The sequence below is a fragment of the Eriocheir sinensis genome, chromosome 43 (genome assembly GCF_024679095.1).
Source record: "Eriocheir sinensis breed Jianghai 21 chromosome 43, ASM2467909v1, whole genome shotgun sequence".
NCBI lineage: Eukaryota > Metazoa > Arthropoda > Malacostraca > Decapoda > Varunidae > Eriocheir > Eriocheir sinensis.
In genome coordinates, this window is record NC_066551.1 from 9703947 (window position 1) to 9719371 (window position 15425).

General features: G+C 44.1%; 1 protein-coding gene across 9 annotated transcripts in view; it reads right to left on the reverse strand.

Annotated features, from left to right (window-relative positions):
• Positions 1 to 6592: 6592 nt before the first annotated feature.
• Positions 6593 to 15425, reverse strand: part of LOC127010450 (uncharacterized) — a 20770-nt gene continuing 11937 nt past the window's right edge. For 7 of the 9 annotated variants that reach the window (XM_050884640.1, XM_050884639.1, XM_050884631.1 and 4 more), the window contains 3 exons: positions 12556 to 12792; positions 11807 to 11916; positions 6593 to 11405 (listed from right to left, as the gene is read on the reverse strand). In XM_050884640.1, coding sequence (XP_050740597.1) covers positions 11824 to 11916; positions 12556 to 12792 — 330 coding nt within the window. In that variant the 3' untranslated portion in view covers positions 6593 to 11405; positions 11807 to 11823. Of the gene's footprint in view, positions 11406 to 11800; positions 11917 to 12555; positions 12793 to 15425 lie in introns of all 9 variants that reach the window. The other 2 variants (XM_050884637.1, XM_050884638.1) reach the window with 2 other exon arrangements.

Genomic DNA, 15425 nt, shown 5'->3' on the forward strand with positions numbered 1-15425 from the left:
AGCTTACTCAAGGCGGGGCCCGAGGGCGGGAGACGGCTGGAAGTCGGCTCCCTTCTCCAGCCCGTCCGCGCTTTCCGCCCGCGCCGCGTTCCTGGGCCTGGGGCAGGCGCTCGAGCGGTGGCCAGACTGGCCACAGTCCTTGCAGCGAGGCTGGTGGGCATCGGGGCTCGGCCGGTCAAGGGAACGCGTCCTTCGCTCCCCCAGGCACCGACTGCAACTATGCCCCCTCTTGCCACAGCCCCCGCACGAGCCACGGAGACCCTCCGGGCTCGCGTTCATCGACGCTGCCTTCATCTTCACCTTCGCCATCCGGCCCCGGAGGTCATGGCAGGGCGGGGCGGCCGCCGCTAGGCCGCTGATCGTCGTCAATGCCCCGAACTCCAAGGCCCTCGTCAGCGCGTCGTCGGTCCACGGCAGGGGGTGAGAGTCCTCGCCAGTCTCGTCCCTCAGCGCCCGGCAGTCCTCACAGAAGCGCTGCGTGCCGTCCTTCTTCATATCCCGGACGACTGCTGAGGGCCACGGACTGTCTGTCCGCTCCATCACCCCCTGCGCCGCCAGCTCGTTGACGGCGCGCTGCAGTTCCTCCCGCCTGGCCGGCACGACACGTCGGGGCGGGCTCCTGGTGGGCGCACCATTTCCCGTGCTGATGTTGTGCTTCACCAACCCCGTGCGGCCCAGATCCAAGTCACCCCTGCTAAACACGTCCGCGTACTGGGCCAGGGTGTGGCGCACCTTCGTCTGCGCCTCCGTCAGGTGAGCGGCGCTCCGGTGCGCTGAATCCTCCAGGAAGTTGGGCAGCGGCTTCACAGCGGCCGACTCCGCGCTCCCCGACGCCTCCTCTAGTTGTTCCACCTCTACACAGGTGCCCAGCTTGGCACCAGCGGGTACTTTCCGAGCCTCGTCGGAGGAGTTAGCCACTAGCACCGTGACTGACTCCTCCCCCGCTCCTTCGAGACTCCGTCTGGCTGCCACACCACCAGGCAGCTGCAGGCCCTCCGTGGACTCCACCGTGCCTTCCGCTGGCATCGCGTCCGACCGGCAACACAGGACCCTGGCCTCCGTCCCCGGGGCAAGGTGCAGTCGCTCCGCCGCGACTACCTCTGCACAGCCGACCTTCGGGAGCAAAGGCGCCTGTCCGCGCAGCCTCTCCAGCTCCCGTCCAAGGTCGGCACAGGCCTCGCCCTGCGGCAGGTAGTCGAGGCCCAGCACGCACGGCTCGTCTCGATCGGCGACGTCCATCGGCCGGCGCTCCACAGCGCTGCCTACGCCGATACGAGCCTCCACTGGGCCCTCAGACTGCACGCAGTGCTCCGTGACGCCACACAGCCTCTGTGGCGCGTCCTGGAGTCGTGTAGCGGCCGGCATGTCAGGCCGCCCCAAGGTCCTCTCAGCGCTCCCCACCAAGCGGCCGGGCCCGTCCACTGAGCCCCGTAGCGCTGTCGTCAGCAGCAGCGCCTTCTCATCCTCGCCCCAGCCCTGGGCAGCAGCTGGCATCTTGAACTGGGCCTTCCACGCCAACTTCCCGTCGTGCCCCGCTGGCTTAAGCCTCCCTGAGCGCGGGGAGGCCGAGGGGCCGCAGAGAGGAGCGGGCGGACCACGTGGGCTGCAAGCCGGCCGGCATGGCGGAGAGGGAGGCGGTGAGAGAGGCAACGAGGCAGGGTTAATGGGTCCGACTCCAGCACCAGCTGGACCCAAGGGAGCGGCTCCGATGGCTCCCCAGCCTCCTGCAGCCTCCACCGGCTCCGCCACGACGCCACCAGGCTTCAGGGGCCCTTGCCAGGGGCCCCACGCGGAGCCCCGCCAGTCCGCCACCCGTGCACCCGCCGCCAGCACACGTGACGCTTCTTGTTCCTCCCCGCACCACGTTGCCACCTCTCGCTGCTGCCATGGGAGAGAGAGCGGACTACGTGACCTGCGAGCCGGCTGGCATGGAAGAGAGGGAGGGGGTGAGGGAGGCAACGAGGCGGGGGCTCCCCGACCTCCTGCGGCAGCTGCTGGTTCCGCCACGACGCTACCAGGCTCCAGGAGTCCTTGCCAGGAGCCCCAGATAGGCCCCTGCAGAACCGCCGCCCCGGCGCTTCCTGCCAGAACTGAGCCTTCTTCCTCCGCGTGCGACGGTGCCACCTCTCGCAGCTGCCTCTCCGCCTCCCTCAGGCCTCGGACCTCGCCTTCCTGGGTCCGCTCCTCCTCCAGCCGTTCACTCCTCGCGCTGTCGCAGCCCTGGTCGGTGTTCTGCTGGGTTTCCACCTTCAGCGACGAGAAACAGCTCTGGAGGATATCGGCAAGATGGCGGGCCTCCTCGTCTGCCCTCTCTTCTGCCCTCTGAGCCTGCTCGCGTGCCCTCTGTTCTGCCCTCTGAGCCTGCTCGCGTGCCCTCTCGTCTGCCCTCTGATCCAATTCCTGCCTCATGCTGGCCAACATGGCAGCGAACAAGTCCATCTGGCCCGGCTTCACCTCACCCACGTCAGCCTCGGCCTTGCCCGTCTCCTCACCCTCACGGCGACCACTGGGGGACGCCATGACACTCGGCGCGCTTCACTGTTCACTTATCCCCACTCCTTTGACACCAAATGTTACGCCACCCGTCCTACCACACACCATACACGGGCAGGCAGGCGGCGTGATCCTCACCAGAACAACCACACGGGCACCAGTCACTCACAGCGGCCCACACCGCACACCGAGGGGAGGAGAGAACGAGGCAGAGGCACAAAGGATACACGTTCAACACTAAGTTCTAGTTTAATGACAGGTTCCTCACACAGTACAGAGTACAGCAACTTTCAAGGCACAGAACAGTTAGATAATCAGGCACAGTACAGGGGCACGACAGACACGCACACCGGATGCACACACCTCGCGAGCGGAGCACTCAGCTGAACACCCTCTCCAGCCCAGACACGCGTCTTCCCCACTACTCCTCAGCCACCCTTGCTCCCCCACTGCTCGACTCAGCACTTCCTGCCCGGCGGCCCGGCGGCCCCGGGCCCCCTCTGTCTCTCTTGTCCCAACAAGTAGAGTTGCACCATGCTGAGCTAACATTGCATCATGCTACAATTTCATCACATTACACATACAATCATTCACATACAGCACATTCGTAACAATACTTTGATTCAATTTCTACTCTCAGAACTGAAAAATGTCCCACTATTGAAAACTGAAGAGGGACCTAAATTACGCATAAATAACATTAAACAATATATGCTACTTACTGCTGAAGCCTTTCCTAGTTTTGAGAGGGTAACTTAGGCCACCTCATCGTCTTTAAAGGAAATTAAGTGGGCCAACCATTCACGAGTTAGACATCGACACGTGTTGCTACCCTACCTGCAATGACTACACTGCTGCCTGCCTGCTGGTCCGCTGGGGGTGGGGGCTGACCAAGGGCATATTCGCTACATTGCATTTACCGTTTTTTGACACGACTATTGCATTAAGGCATCAATAATTATACCCATTTCAACGATAACTATAAATGACTCTAGTTATTGAGGTGGAGGAGATAGTTTTTGGGTCGGAATGGGTAAATATAAGACGCTGAGTACGACGATCTGGCAACTTTAATTAGCACTGAAGACAAGATCGCTCCGAAAACAAACGAACCTGCTGCCGTACGTATAGCTACTTGTCATTGGCCGCTTGAATGCTGCAGGCCTGCCAGCTGGCGATTGGGCAGTCTAATATATGGTTCACTTTGCGTAGATGGTGAAGACATCATAATGGGCAAGTTTTAGTCCAGGGGTTGGGTCCAAGTACATGTACTTGTAGGTACTTGTACTGTACTTGTACTTGTACTTAGACCCAAAGTACTTGAAAAATACCAAGTAGTACATTCAAGTACAAACAAGTACATTGTATTTAATCAAAAGTTATATAGTTTATATTCTAGTGAACTTTGTGATGATACTATTGGGCAAATACATTGTTATGATATTGTAGTGCAATGTCATTCTCATTAACGTGTATATACGAAAACTACTAATTTTCGTGCTTTACGAATCTGTGACAGGAACTTTATCTCATAAAGTACTTGTACTTAAGGACAATGATATGGACACTCCACAAAAAGTTATCGAACACCTGGCACGATGGATGTGAAAATGAATCGATCGTGGCTAGTTGCCTCGGAATGGTTGGTACCCCTGACTGTGATAGCCCATCTGAATCCATTACTGTATATGATACGTTTCGATCCTGTGTTGATTTGATGGTCGCAGTAAGTCATACGTACGTACTCACGTTAGTCTCCGCGGAGACCCCACAAGACCGGCGCAGTCATTATTATCCTTCACACTGAAGGCCTCAGTTATCGCCAAACAGCACGGCAGATTGATGTGTCCATCTATACCATATCACTATGGGCCAGCAGATATGTGGAAACCGGTTCCACTAGTGACACGCCTCGAAGCCTCGAAGCAGACTCAACAGTAAAATCGGCGCCGGCAGTGCATACTCTATTAAATAAACACCTCCCATACTCATATATGTTATACCAAACCAGTCTATTGCAGTATGTGGTTTACGTATTAATTATGGCAGATATTTTAATTTTACATTCTTTTATACTGGCAATTATACTCGACTACCACCTGGAATTTTCATTCCATCATTTAAATAGGAATATGACGCCAGTCACAGCATTTAAACTGACATAGTCCTCAAGCGGAATGTGTTACAAAATTATTTTATTCACTCCGTGGTACTAAAAAAATAAGCACCAGAATGACGTAAATCTACAGACGAAAAAAACACCCTTGGGACGAGGATCGAATTATCGCCGCAACCATTGATTATACTACGGTTACTTAACATATGAGTAGGCATGATGGTGCAATTATTGGTAACTATGTGCCATATGCCTTGTGGTTAACCGATGAATATATGAAATTTGATGTCTATATACATTTGTAGGACCTAAAACGTATTTGCTCTGCCCCCCTCTTGAAAAAAAATCAGCAACACGTGTTATATCCTCTACCGGATGAGTCTGAAAGGTGGAGTTAGAATCGCATTTAACCGTAAAAATCGAATTTTGCTTTTAAAATCTGACTCCACACTCCTGGGTAAATCTAATTTCAATAAGGAGAGGTCAGATGGGGCCAGGTTTACGGCAGCTGTATGTAGCTCTTTCAGCAACTTGCAGATTCCTTGGGTTCTTATATAATACAAAATTGAGGTGGTTACGAGACAGAGTATTATATGATAGCAAAAATAAATTCACAAAACTCTGAAAATAATAGCCACACTCAGGCTTCATGTTGCATTAAAAAAGCACAAAAAAATTGAACATGTAGCATTCCATAGGTGCTCAAAACAACTCCACATTGACCATACCAGCTCATCCTAACTCACTAAAGCATAACACAAACCAGATACACCTATAAGTCCTACACAAGGTAGTAATTTCTAGGTGACTAAGGGGGCCATAGCCCCCCCTCCCAATGTTTTTTTTTATATTAGCTTGAAAATGCCCCTAAAAGTGCTTATTTTTCTGAAAAATTTCCCCACCTGTACATGCAGTTTGCTTGCCACCCCTCTACCCCCCCATCATGAACCTATGATGCCCCCCCACCCCCCAAATAAAAATCTGCCAAAATTACAGGCCTACTACAATGATTCAGATGTTTTCCATTTCATCCACCATCACTGCTCAAATACAAATACACAACTACTCCAACATCCTTTTAAAATACAGCCCACATATAGATTTGAGCTTTCTTTTTAAACCGTGTATATTCTTGATAAGCAGATTATATCACGAAAAACAAATGTATTTTTGATTACAGGTTTTTTGTTTGTGATATCTACTATACATTTAAAATAGGAAAATTACCTGCTTCCTGTGTAATATTTTTCAGTGTAGTAATTATGCACATAATTTTTAATTATCAAGAATATGAAACCTGCTGGTGTTTGAGAAGAAACATCTAATCTATATTTGGACTGAATTTCAAAAGGAGGAAAAGTATTGAACACGTTTATATCCAATTATACTTAAAAAAAAAAATAAATAAATAAACAAGGTTTCAAATATGCAACACTCTTTAGGAAACTCTGGAATACACATTCTTATTACATAAAATGTATGGGTCTCCAATACTAATTAAAATTTAATACACTTCCACTGGGTAGGCGGTGGCTGTGTGGTTAGCATGTGGGCCCCACATTTACCGCGCCATGGACAACGTCGGTTCGAATCCCCACGTTACCACCTGGGATTTTTCAGTCACCGCCGAGTGGCATAAGACTACCCACATGCTGTCCAGACAACCACCCATCAACCCAAACTCAAGAAGAAACCCTCCAAGTGAATCAGGAATGAGTTTCGGGGGGCAGCATGAGCCAAGCATAACTGGTGCCACTATAAAAATTCCCTGCACCATGACGGGCTTGGGGTGACCATCAGGCCCCTGAAAAAAAACTACCGGTGCTACAGGCGGAGATATAAAAAAATAAATAAATAAATAAATAAATAAATAAATAAATAAATAAATAAATAAATAAATAAATAAAAATATACATAGCAACTGGTAGAGAGTGCAGAGATTTATTATAAGGTATTATTTATAGGCTAAGATAATAATAGATATAACTGTTTAGCTTTATTAAAATATACATAAGTAGATAAGTACCTATAATTTGATGGACGGATAGTTTCAATCCAAATTGTACGGTCACCACGTTTGATGACATAAAACACAACCTTAATATATACATATCACAAAATATGAATATGGACGGAAAAATTTCAGACACATTTGTTATCATTTGTAAGCTTATTAGAAAAGAGGCTAAAATGTGGATCACTGATGACTGATAGCATAAAAAAAAGGAATTACAAGATATAATGCATATATATCATGTATATTAAGACCTCTTATGACTCTAAATAATAAAGAAAATTACCATGTATTACACTAAAAAGATCCATAATTTGAAGATAATGAAAACCAAAACTTCTCAGGTAATTGAATTCACTAATTTCATGAATGAGGCCCGGCGCATTAGAGGGGCCGCTTGCCCCAAAATAAAAAATGCAAGGAAACGAGCTAAAAGTTCGGCAAACTTTCAACAACCATTAATGTTATGCTTTGTTATGGCAAGACACTTGTCAAAAAGACTGCTAGACATTTAGGATCATGATAGTGTTAATCAATCTTTGATATCAATATCAGTAAAGAAATGCTGTGCTTTTTTTGCAACCTGTGTTATGATATGGGGAGTTACATCTAATTTTGAGTGCGCTTTCAGTTCATACTGCATGTGACAATGATGTTTCACGATGAGCAGAACCAAAAACATGAAATAAACAATATTAACAATAATATAAAGTGAAAAAATGGTAGGGAAAGTGTGCAATGGCATAAGGGCCACTCATGCAACTGCAATCATTCCAGCCCACTTCTAGCCACTACTTGAGAGCATCCTTTGTCTATCCACCAGGAGTGCCAAAACAAAAGGGATTAACATGGCTAACCGTCACTGGCCTCTCACTGGCTAAGAGCGATCACTTGACTGTAGCAGAGCGCTCTGATTGGCTAATGCCCCCAGTCCAACAACGATTTCAGCAGTATAAAGGCGACTCACCACTCATGGATGGGTAGCTCTTTTAACACAAAATATTCCTATCAGCAACATGCTACACCTGCACTGATGGCCACCTGGACTTTTCTCCTGTAATGGATATTCAACCCTACCTACAGTGCTTGAAGGGACACTCATCCATTCCCAGGCAAAAGCTAAGACTTTAATAAAGTGCTATGCTCAATATCATGGTCTTGGCCATTGTGGCGCAAGCGGCTCTTCTAATGCGCAGGGCCTTGTGTGACTGATGACAAAGAAGTGACTAATTTAAACTAACATATTACAGATCCTTGCCCCCAACTAAAAATTAAAATATTCAAATGAGAAAGAAAGAGGGGTCACGCCTTACTCAAATGTATGGATTAGTAAAGTGTGTGTATTTACCTAGTTGTAATATACAGGAAGTGAGCTACACTCATGGGGTCTTGTCTTTAAATCTTAGTTTGTGTGTGTAATTTACCAAGGTCTGATCATGCTCTGAACCTGTGATCCCAAGCAAGCACTCTCCACGAATGAGCTTTGGAGCTCTGGTGACGGAGCTTTGGGAATGGCTGGAACCTCAGACCCTCACACATCCGGGAGGCAGAACACAATCCTGGACTGATATCCAGTACCCATTCACTGCTGGGTGGACAGGGGGAATGGATTAAAAGAGACAGCCCACTCTACTGTGTCTCTACTGTGCCCAGGAATCAAACCTGAGACCTCTTGGTTGTGGCGAGCATGCTAACCACAGCATTACAGTGTGCATGTGTATGTGTGTGTGTTTCATACATATTTACAAAATGTTTGAAAAAAAAAATTATGTACCACATAATACACAAACCATACTTTCTTAATTATATGAGATTTCCAGATAGGTTAAAATTCTGAATGGCTTACATAAGGTATCGGTTACTTATCATAATATCCAAAACTGAACCTGAAATATATATTGTATAAACTAAAAGACATTAATTTGGAAGATGTAATACTCGAACATGAACAATATTTTGGCTTGCAGCCAGAATATTAATCATTCCCATTTATCAAAATGAATGTCATATAGAAAACAATATACAGTGCTCTTATATTTTGAATATAATTGGTGTGAAACAATATTCACAAAATGTGGTGAATAATTAATAGAAAAATACTACTGGTTCCAAGCCAGCACATGACCTGATTTTTCACTACATTATTGTTTTCCTTCTTAACTCTATATTTTTGTTTTGCTCTTTTCTTGGTACTATCAATATTCTCTGGTAGTTTACCACCACCACTGCTACTTCCTCCAGCAGCTGAGGCTAACAATATGTACTCAATTATTCAGTGTTAAAATTGCACCAAAAAAAAAAAAAAAAAAAAAAAAAAAAAAAAAAACCCTAGTAACAATATTGGAAAACAGGGATGATATGAAATGCAAGAATGGCAGAATTAAGATGTAATGACTGAGTAGATGAATTAAGACTTCTTCAAGTAAAGAGCAGTTTTGTCACCATTGTATGGTGACAGATTATGCTGGACTATCATCATCCATCTCTGAATTTTAAATGAGCTTTCAAACCAGTCCTGCATACATGAGATTCAAATAATTGCTTACCAGCTGCCACTACGTAATACTGCAAGGGATACGTACAAGAGATACATAAGTATAACTAGAGAAAATGACAGTTGCTTTACACCTATTGTTTCAAGTCCTGGTATCAAAACTCATAATTTTTCAAAACTGACTGCTTATCATAAAATGGAATTGATACTATAAACACTTCACATAAGGCTAGTTTTGGTGCAAGACAGGGGATCCTCAGTAAGCATCTCTGACTCTACATTTGGTGGCCACTATAATCTTGATGAAGACTGCATCCTCCTCTAATCATCTCAAGCTATGGCTGGATGTAGCTAAGCACTCATACAGTCGACCAAAGATGTCTTCACCACCATGAGTTATAACCACACAAAGAAAAACACTTTGCCTGGTGGGGTTCATGAGAAATGGATTGCGTTTACACTATGTAAACATGGAAGGCAACAGCTGGCCATTGGGTTGTATACCTGCTAAGTGTGAATTATACAACTCACGGTTGGAAGTCACAGAATGCCTTGTTTAACCCTTTCCTTGCTAAGCACTCATAACGAGACTATCTCCCCAGGCGCGCTCGGGCACCCCAGCGGGGGGAAGGGGATCTCTTTTAACTGCTGTATCTCAAAAACTATTCATCACAGCTACAAAACAAAAACACCATTGGAAAGAGGAGGCCAAGATCTATAAGATTCAGTTATGTAAGCCTCTCCTGTGAAAGTACAGGCACATTCAGGGTTTTTATTTGCTGTGAGTGCGACTGGCACTCGCTGCAAGCTTTTAGCACCACCAGCAAGTGACGCTAGTGCTCGCTCTTTTAACCTCTGTATCTCAAAAACTATTCATCACAGCTAAAAAAACAAAAACACCATTGGAAAGAGTAGGCCAAGATCTATAAGATTCGGTAATGTAAGCCTCTCCTGCGAATGTACAGGCACGTTCAGGGGGTGTTGCCTGTGAAGACATACATTTGTGCATGCGCGACAGTCAGCCGTAAGGCAACTACAGAGTAGATCTCTTGATGATGGGGTGCTGGCAGGGCAGTAGTGCCAACTGCAAAATTTACAACTATTTGGTCAAAATACAAGTTATGTGATAGGTGAAGCTATGCAAAAATGCTGCTATATTGGTCAACAACATCCACCAGTTGCTCGTCCATAGATTTTCCGTGCTAGGCTGATATGATTTTCCACCAAATTTTGTGGAAAACCCACTGAATTGGCAATGCTGTGGGGTGAGAAATAGTGTTGGAATACTCTCATACACGGGAAATGAGTGCGACCGGAGCTCGCAGCGAGCATTTAGCACCACCGGCAAGTTACGCTAGTGCTTGCAGCGAGCGTTTAGCAACGAAAGGGTTAAAGGGGCAGAGGGAACTTGGTGTCCTCCAATGTCTAAAAGAATCAGTTTCTCCACATTACAACTCAATACAACCTTCCAAACATCTATCACTTATTCTTCAACAACACAGCTATTCCCTTCAACACTTCTTATCTCATATCTTGCTACAACAGTATTATTTGAGGTTAGGCATTCTGAATCATTTCCACCAGTTTGTTTCCCTATTCCAGATGCTAATTATATATAAAGGCCCTGTTTGTCCCACTATGGAGTATGTATCCCATGTGTGGGGGGATTCCACACACACACAGCTCTTTGGGAACAGAGTAATGTCAATGGGTTTCTGTCTCATTAGATCCCTCTCCTCTTAATGATTGTCTCCTACCTCTAAATTTCTGCCCCAGTGTTGCTTCCTTTCCATTCTTCCATTGATGTTTTCATGCTAATTGCCCTTTTCAACTTCTTAACTGCACGCTTCCAATATTCTTTCAGCCTTGCTGCACATGATTTTTTACTCTGGGTCATCCTTGTACCGTACCAATTCCTAAAGCAGTATTCAGTTTTTCTTTCATCCTCCTCACTAGTAAACTCTGGAACAGCCTTCCTTTGCTACATTGTATGACTTGAATACTTTTAAGAGGGGAACATCAAAATACTTCTCCAACTGAAAATGATCCTCGTTTTTGGCTTCAACTGTCTTCCGTTCATAGGAGCAGAACTATGGAAGGCTTTATGTTATCTTGAACTGCCTCATAGTTAAAAAATATTTTCAAAAGCGTAAAAATAGATCCTCTGAACTTTACAAAGATTAACTTTTATGCTCCTCTCATACTTAGGCAATCATTTTGGTTGTGATATCAGACTTGTTACCAGGGGTTGTGGGTCGGGAAGCAGTAAGTGAACTCATTAACTCCATCTGAAAAGTTGAGAAAAAATTGAGTAATATTCTTAGACATTTACAACTCTAAAATTATATTATAACACATGAATAATCCTAAATATTATATATATATATATATATATATATATATATATATATATATATATATATATATATATATATATATATATATATATATATATATATATATATATATATATATGAAACTAATGGATACAGGCTTTGAAATGCCAAATACTATGCAGAATTGTAGTAATCAAATATGCAGATGTTTCTTTACATTACATGCATTACATATTTTGAATGTAACATTTTCAAAAGATCTTAAACTAAGTGCTTTTAAAGAAAATTATCTGAAGGAGGCTTATAGAGGTCAAAGCAAAACAGTTCAAGGCTGCACAAAAGTATACCCTTACAAGTGGACAGAACATTTCTAGACTTTATAATCCATCTGTGTGGAATAAGTGGATTGTGCTCCAGGAGTGGTTGGACAACTGTACCCCCCCATGGTGCTCATAGTCTCCATCTGGAAAGGGTGCAGGACTTACAGTGCTGGACAACCACAAGCAAGCAGAATAACCACCGAGACAATTATTTCCAGCTTTAGAATAAGAAAAAGTATGAATCATCACATAACAGAATAGTACAACATGAGATTAGCTGAATACACTAAATTATAATTTCAGTTAATACTTAAGTTTTCTTTAGTTCTTGGAAATTGTCTCAGTCATTCAAACAAAGACACTTAGACTAAAATATAATCAATCCCATAGGTAAGATTCAATACACATTGTCTTCAAACTTAGAAAACAGTCAATCATGAACAAGTGAAAATCATACAAAGACCCAGGAAATTTTCACATAAAAAGCATGATGAAATGCCCATACATGCTTATCTTACTGCTTAAATGACAAAAAAATCAACAGCATGCTCAAACTCATTAAAACTGCACCTGTCATAATCTGAACTACCTAGAATTACATGCACCGTCTGCTTGGATAAAAGTGCGTATATATGATTATTACACTTTTAACTAAACAGGTAAATTATTAGATTTTTTCCCTTTTGTGAAGCAAGGTGGGTACAGATATTACAGCTATGCTACAGTAATAATAACAATAATAATAAAAAATAAGCATAATTATTATAATAAATACAACATACCTTGACTCTGGCAACATCCTCCAGCCTGGTGACTTCACACAGTTCATGGTAGAAGGAGTGGACAACCAGCCAAGCATACACATTGCCAAGGATAAAGAGGATCCAAAACAAACACATGATGATGTGGTAAGCAAAGACCATGTCATTGACAATGGATGCATAGATGATGACAAGAGATCGCCAGATAGTGAAGATGGCCATACACCAGATCCACGGTTCCAAACGCATTTCCATTTCCTAAAAAAAAAAAAAAAGGACCTCTTTTAGTATGTTTCTCTTTTATAGTGACTACTGAAACATATTCTTAACTTTATGAGTGCTCCATTGGGGTCCTGCACAGAGATTTGTAAATTACAGATATACCCTGTGACCGAGGTCAACTTCTGGATAAAGTGCCACATGCCCATATAGCTGCAGTTGGCTTCACAGACTGCACATAAAATAAGGCTCAATTCTGTTTCCTGGAGTAATAACTATTCCAGTGATATTCAACGATTCGGTGAAAATACTTATCAAAGGCATCAATTCACCTCTTTAAGTCATTATTTAATGTCTATGTCTCACAGCCACTAAGTAAGATAGGGAGCTTAAGTAACTTGAAGATATGAGTCTTTATCCTTCTTCTGACATATCAATTGAAAATCAATAGAAAATGTCAAAACCTTGCTTTTTCTAATTCTTCCTGAGACTTCTGGCACCTAGCCAAAAATATCTCCTCCAATTTCACTTCTTCATTTTTCCCTCCTCTCCTTAACCCTGACGGCAGCACCGCCGTCTCATCTATCTCTAAGGCTGAACTCTTCTCTCAAACTTTCTGTAAAAACTCCACTACGATTCTGGGCATATTCCTCCTACTCATCCTCCCTCTGACTCCTTTATGCCTGTCATTAAGATTCTTAAGAAAGATGTTTTCTATGCCCTCTGTGGCCTCAACTCTCAGACAGCTTATGGACCTGATGGAGTGCCTCCTATTGTCCTTAACCCTTAGAGTACGGGTGGCGATATATCTCTCTGGATGCTGTGCACGGGGAAAATTTAGACATTTAAAAGAGGTGGAAATGGAAATGGAAAAGCCGCAAACAGAAGATTTGCATTGATAGTATACCATACAAGGACACGAAGAAACAACTTGTATATCAAACAGTATAGTCTGATAATACTCGAACGATCTATAGCCTTTCAGATACTCATATTTCATCTCATTCAGGTACATAAAGTGATATACAACTCTGCAAGTGTTTACACATAAGGAATTTTCATGTGTTGCATGTAAATAACATGGGTAGCCTAATATTCAAAATAGCCTAGCATCGCATTCAACAGCTATTATTTACTATTTCATGTTCTTTCCACTATTAATCGTTGTTTACATGCAATAAATTATTAAGATCAGCTTTATTTGCACTTGCAGAGCCAGATGTCTTAACTGATATGAGCTATCAATCATAGAATTTGAAAAAACAGATTGTTCGAGAATGTGAGCAACGAAGGTTTCCGCTTGGCTGGTTCCTCTGTGCTTTGAAGGCGCTTGCTGTTGTTGTAAACAAGACAAACATATTTGCTGCAACTATTATATACGACTTTCCAATTAGGGAAAATATTATCTCAGGTTGTTTTAACTGAACCACAACTATTTGCCACGCCTAATTTGGAAAATAAATATTTTTCCTCGGAGGTAAGAGGGAAGACGCAGGGTAGACCTTGCCTTCCCTTCGTCTCTCCCGCAAACCTTCGTTCCAAAAATGCTAGTGATTCTGGGTACGCATCATCCTTCCTTTTGATCTTCGTCGCTAAATCTTCATGACTCTTGGTATGGGCCTAAGGCTCTTCGTCTCATCAGCTCTCCTCCTCTAACTGATAGTCTTCTACCTCTTAAATTCCGCCGCCATATTGCCGCTCTTTCTATCTTCTATCGATATTTTCACGCTGAGTGAGTGAGTGAGTGCTCTTCTGAACTTGCTAACTGCATGCCTCCCCCTCTCCCGCGGCCCTGCTGCACTCGACTATCCACTCTAGCTCATCCCTATACTGTCCAAACCCCTTAGGCAAGAGTTAACCAGCATATTCACTCTTTCATCCCTTAAGCCTCGGTCACACATTCACGTATCAAGCCCACGTATGCTCACATATGTGATTTTTGGCCCATACGTGGCCATACGCGGGGTTTGTTGCTGCAATCAACTGAATACGTGTCACGGGCCGATGTACATAAAGCTTGCATGGTCAACATAACAACGCCATAACATAAGTACGAGGTAATGCATATTAACCCTATAAGCTCCGACGTTTTCAAATTTTCGCGCTCGTAACACCTAGGCCCGTACCAAAAGTCACGAAGGTCTAGCGACGAAGATCGAAGGGAAGGACGGTGCGTACCTATAGTCACTAGCATTTTTGGAACGAAGGTCTGCGGGAGAGACGAAGGGAAGGCACGGTCTACCCCGTGTCTTCCCTCAGACCTTCGAGGAAAAATATGTTTATTTTCCAAATTTGGTGTGGCAAATAGTTGCAGTTCAGTTAAAACAACCTGAGAAAATATTTTCCCTAATTGGTAAGTCGTATATTATAGTTGCAGCGAATATGTTTGTCTTGTTTAAAACAAACAGCATGCGCCTTCAAAGCACAAAGAAACCAGCCAGCAGGCGGGAACCTTCGTGGCTCACATTCTCCAATGATCTATGGTTTTTCAAATTCTTTAGCATTTCAGTTAAGACATCTGGCTCTGACAGTGCAAACAAAGGGTATCTTAACCCTAGAATGGTAACCTCAGTGCTGCAGGATCACCAGGGACATCAGTGTTGAAAGAATAAATAATAAAAAAATTATTTAAAAAACAATCTGGCCTGTATGATTTTTTGTCAAATTAATTA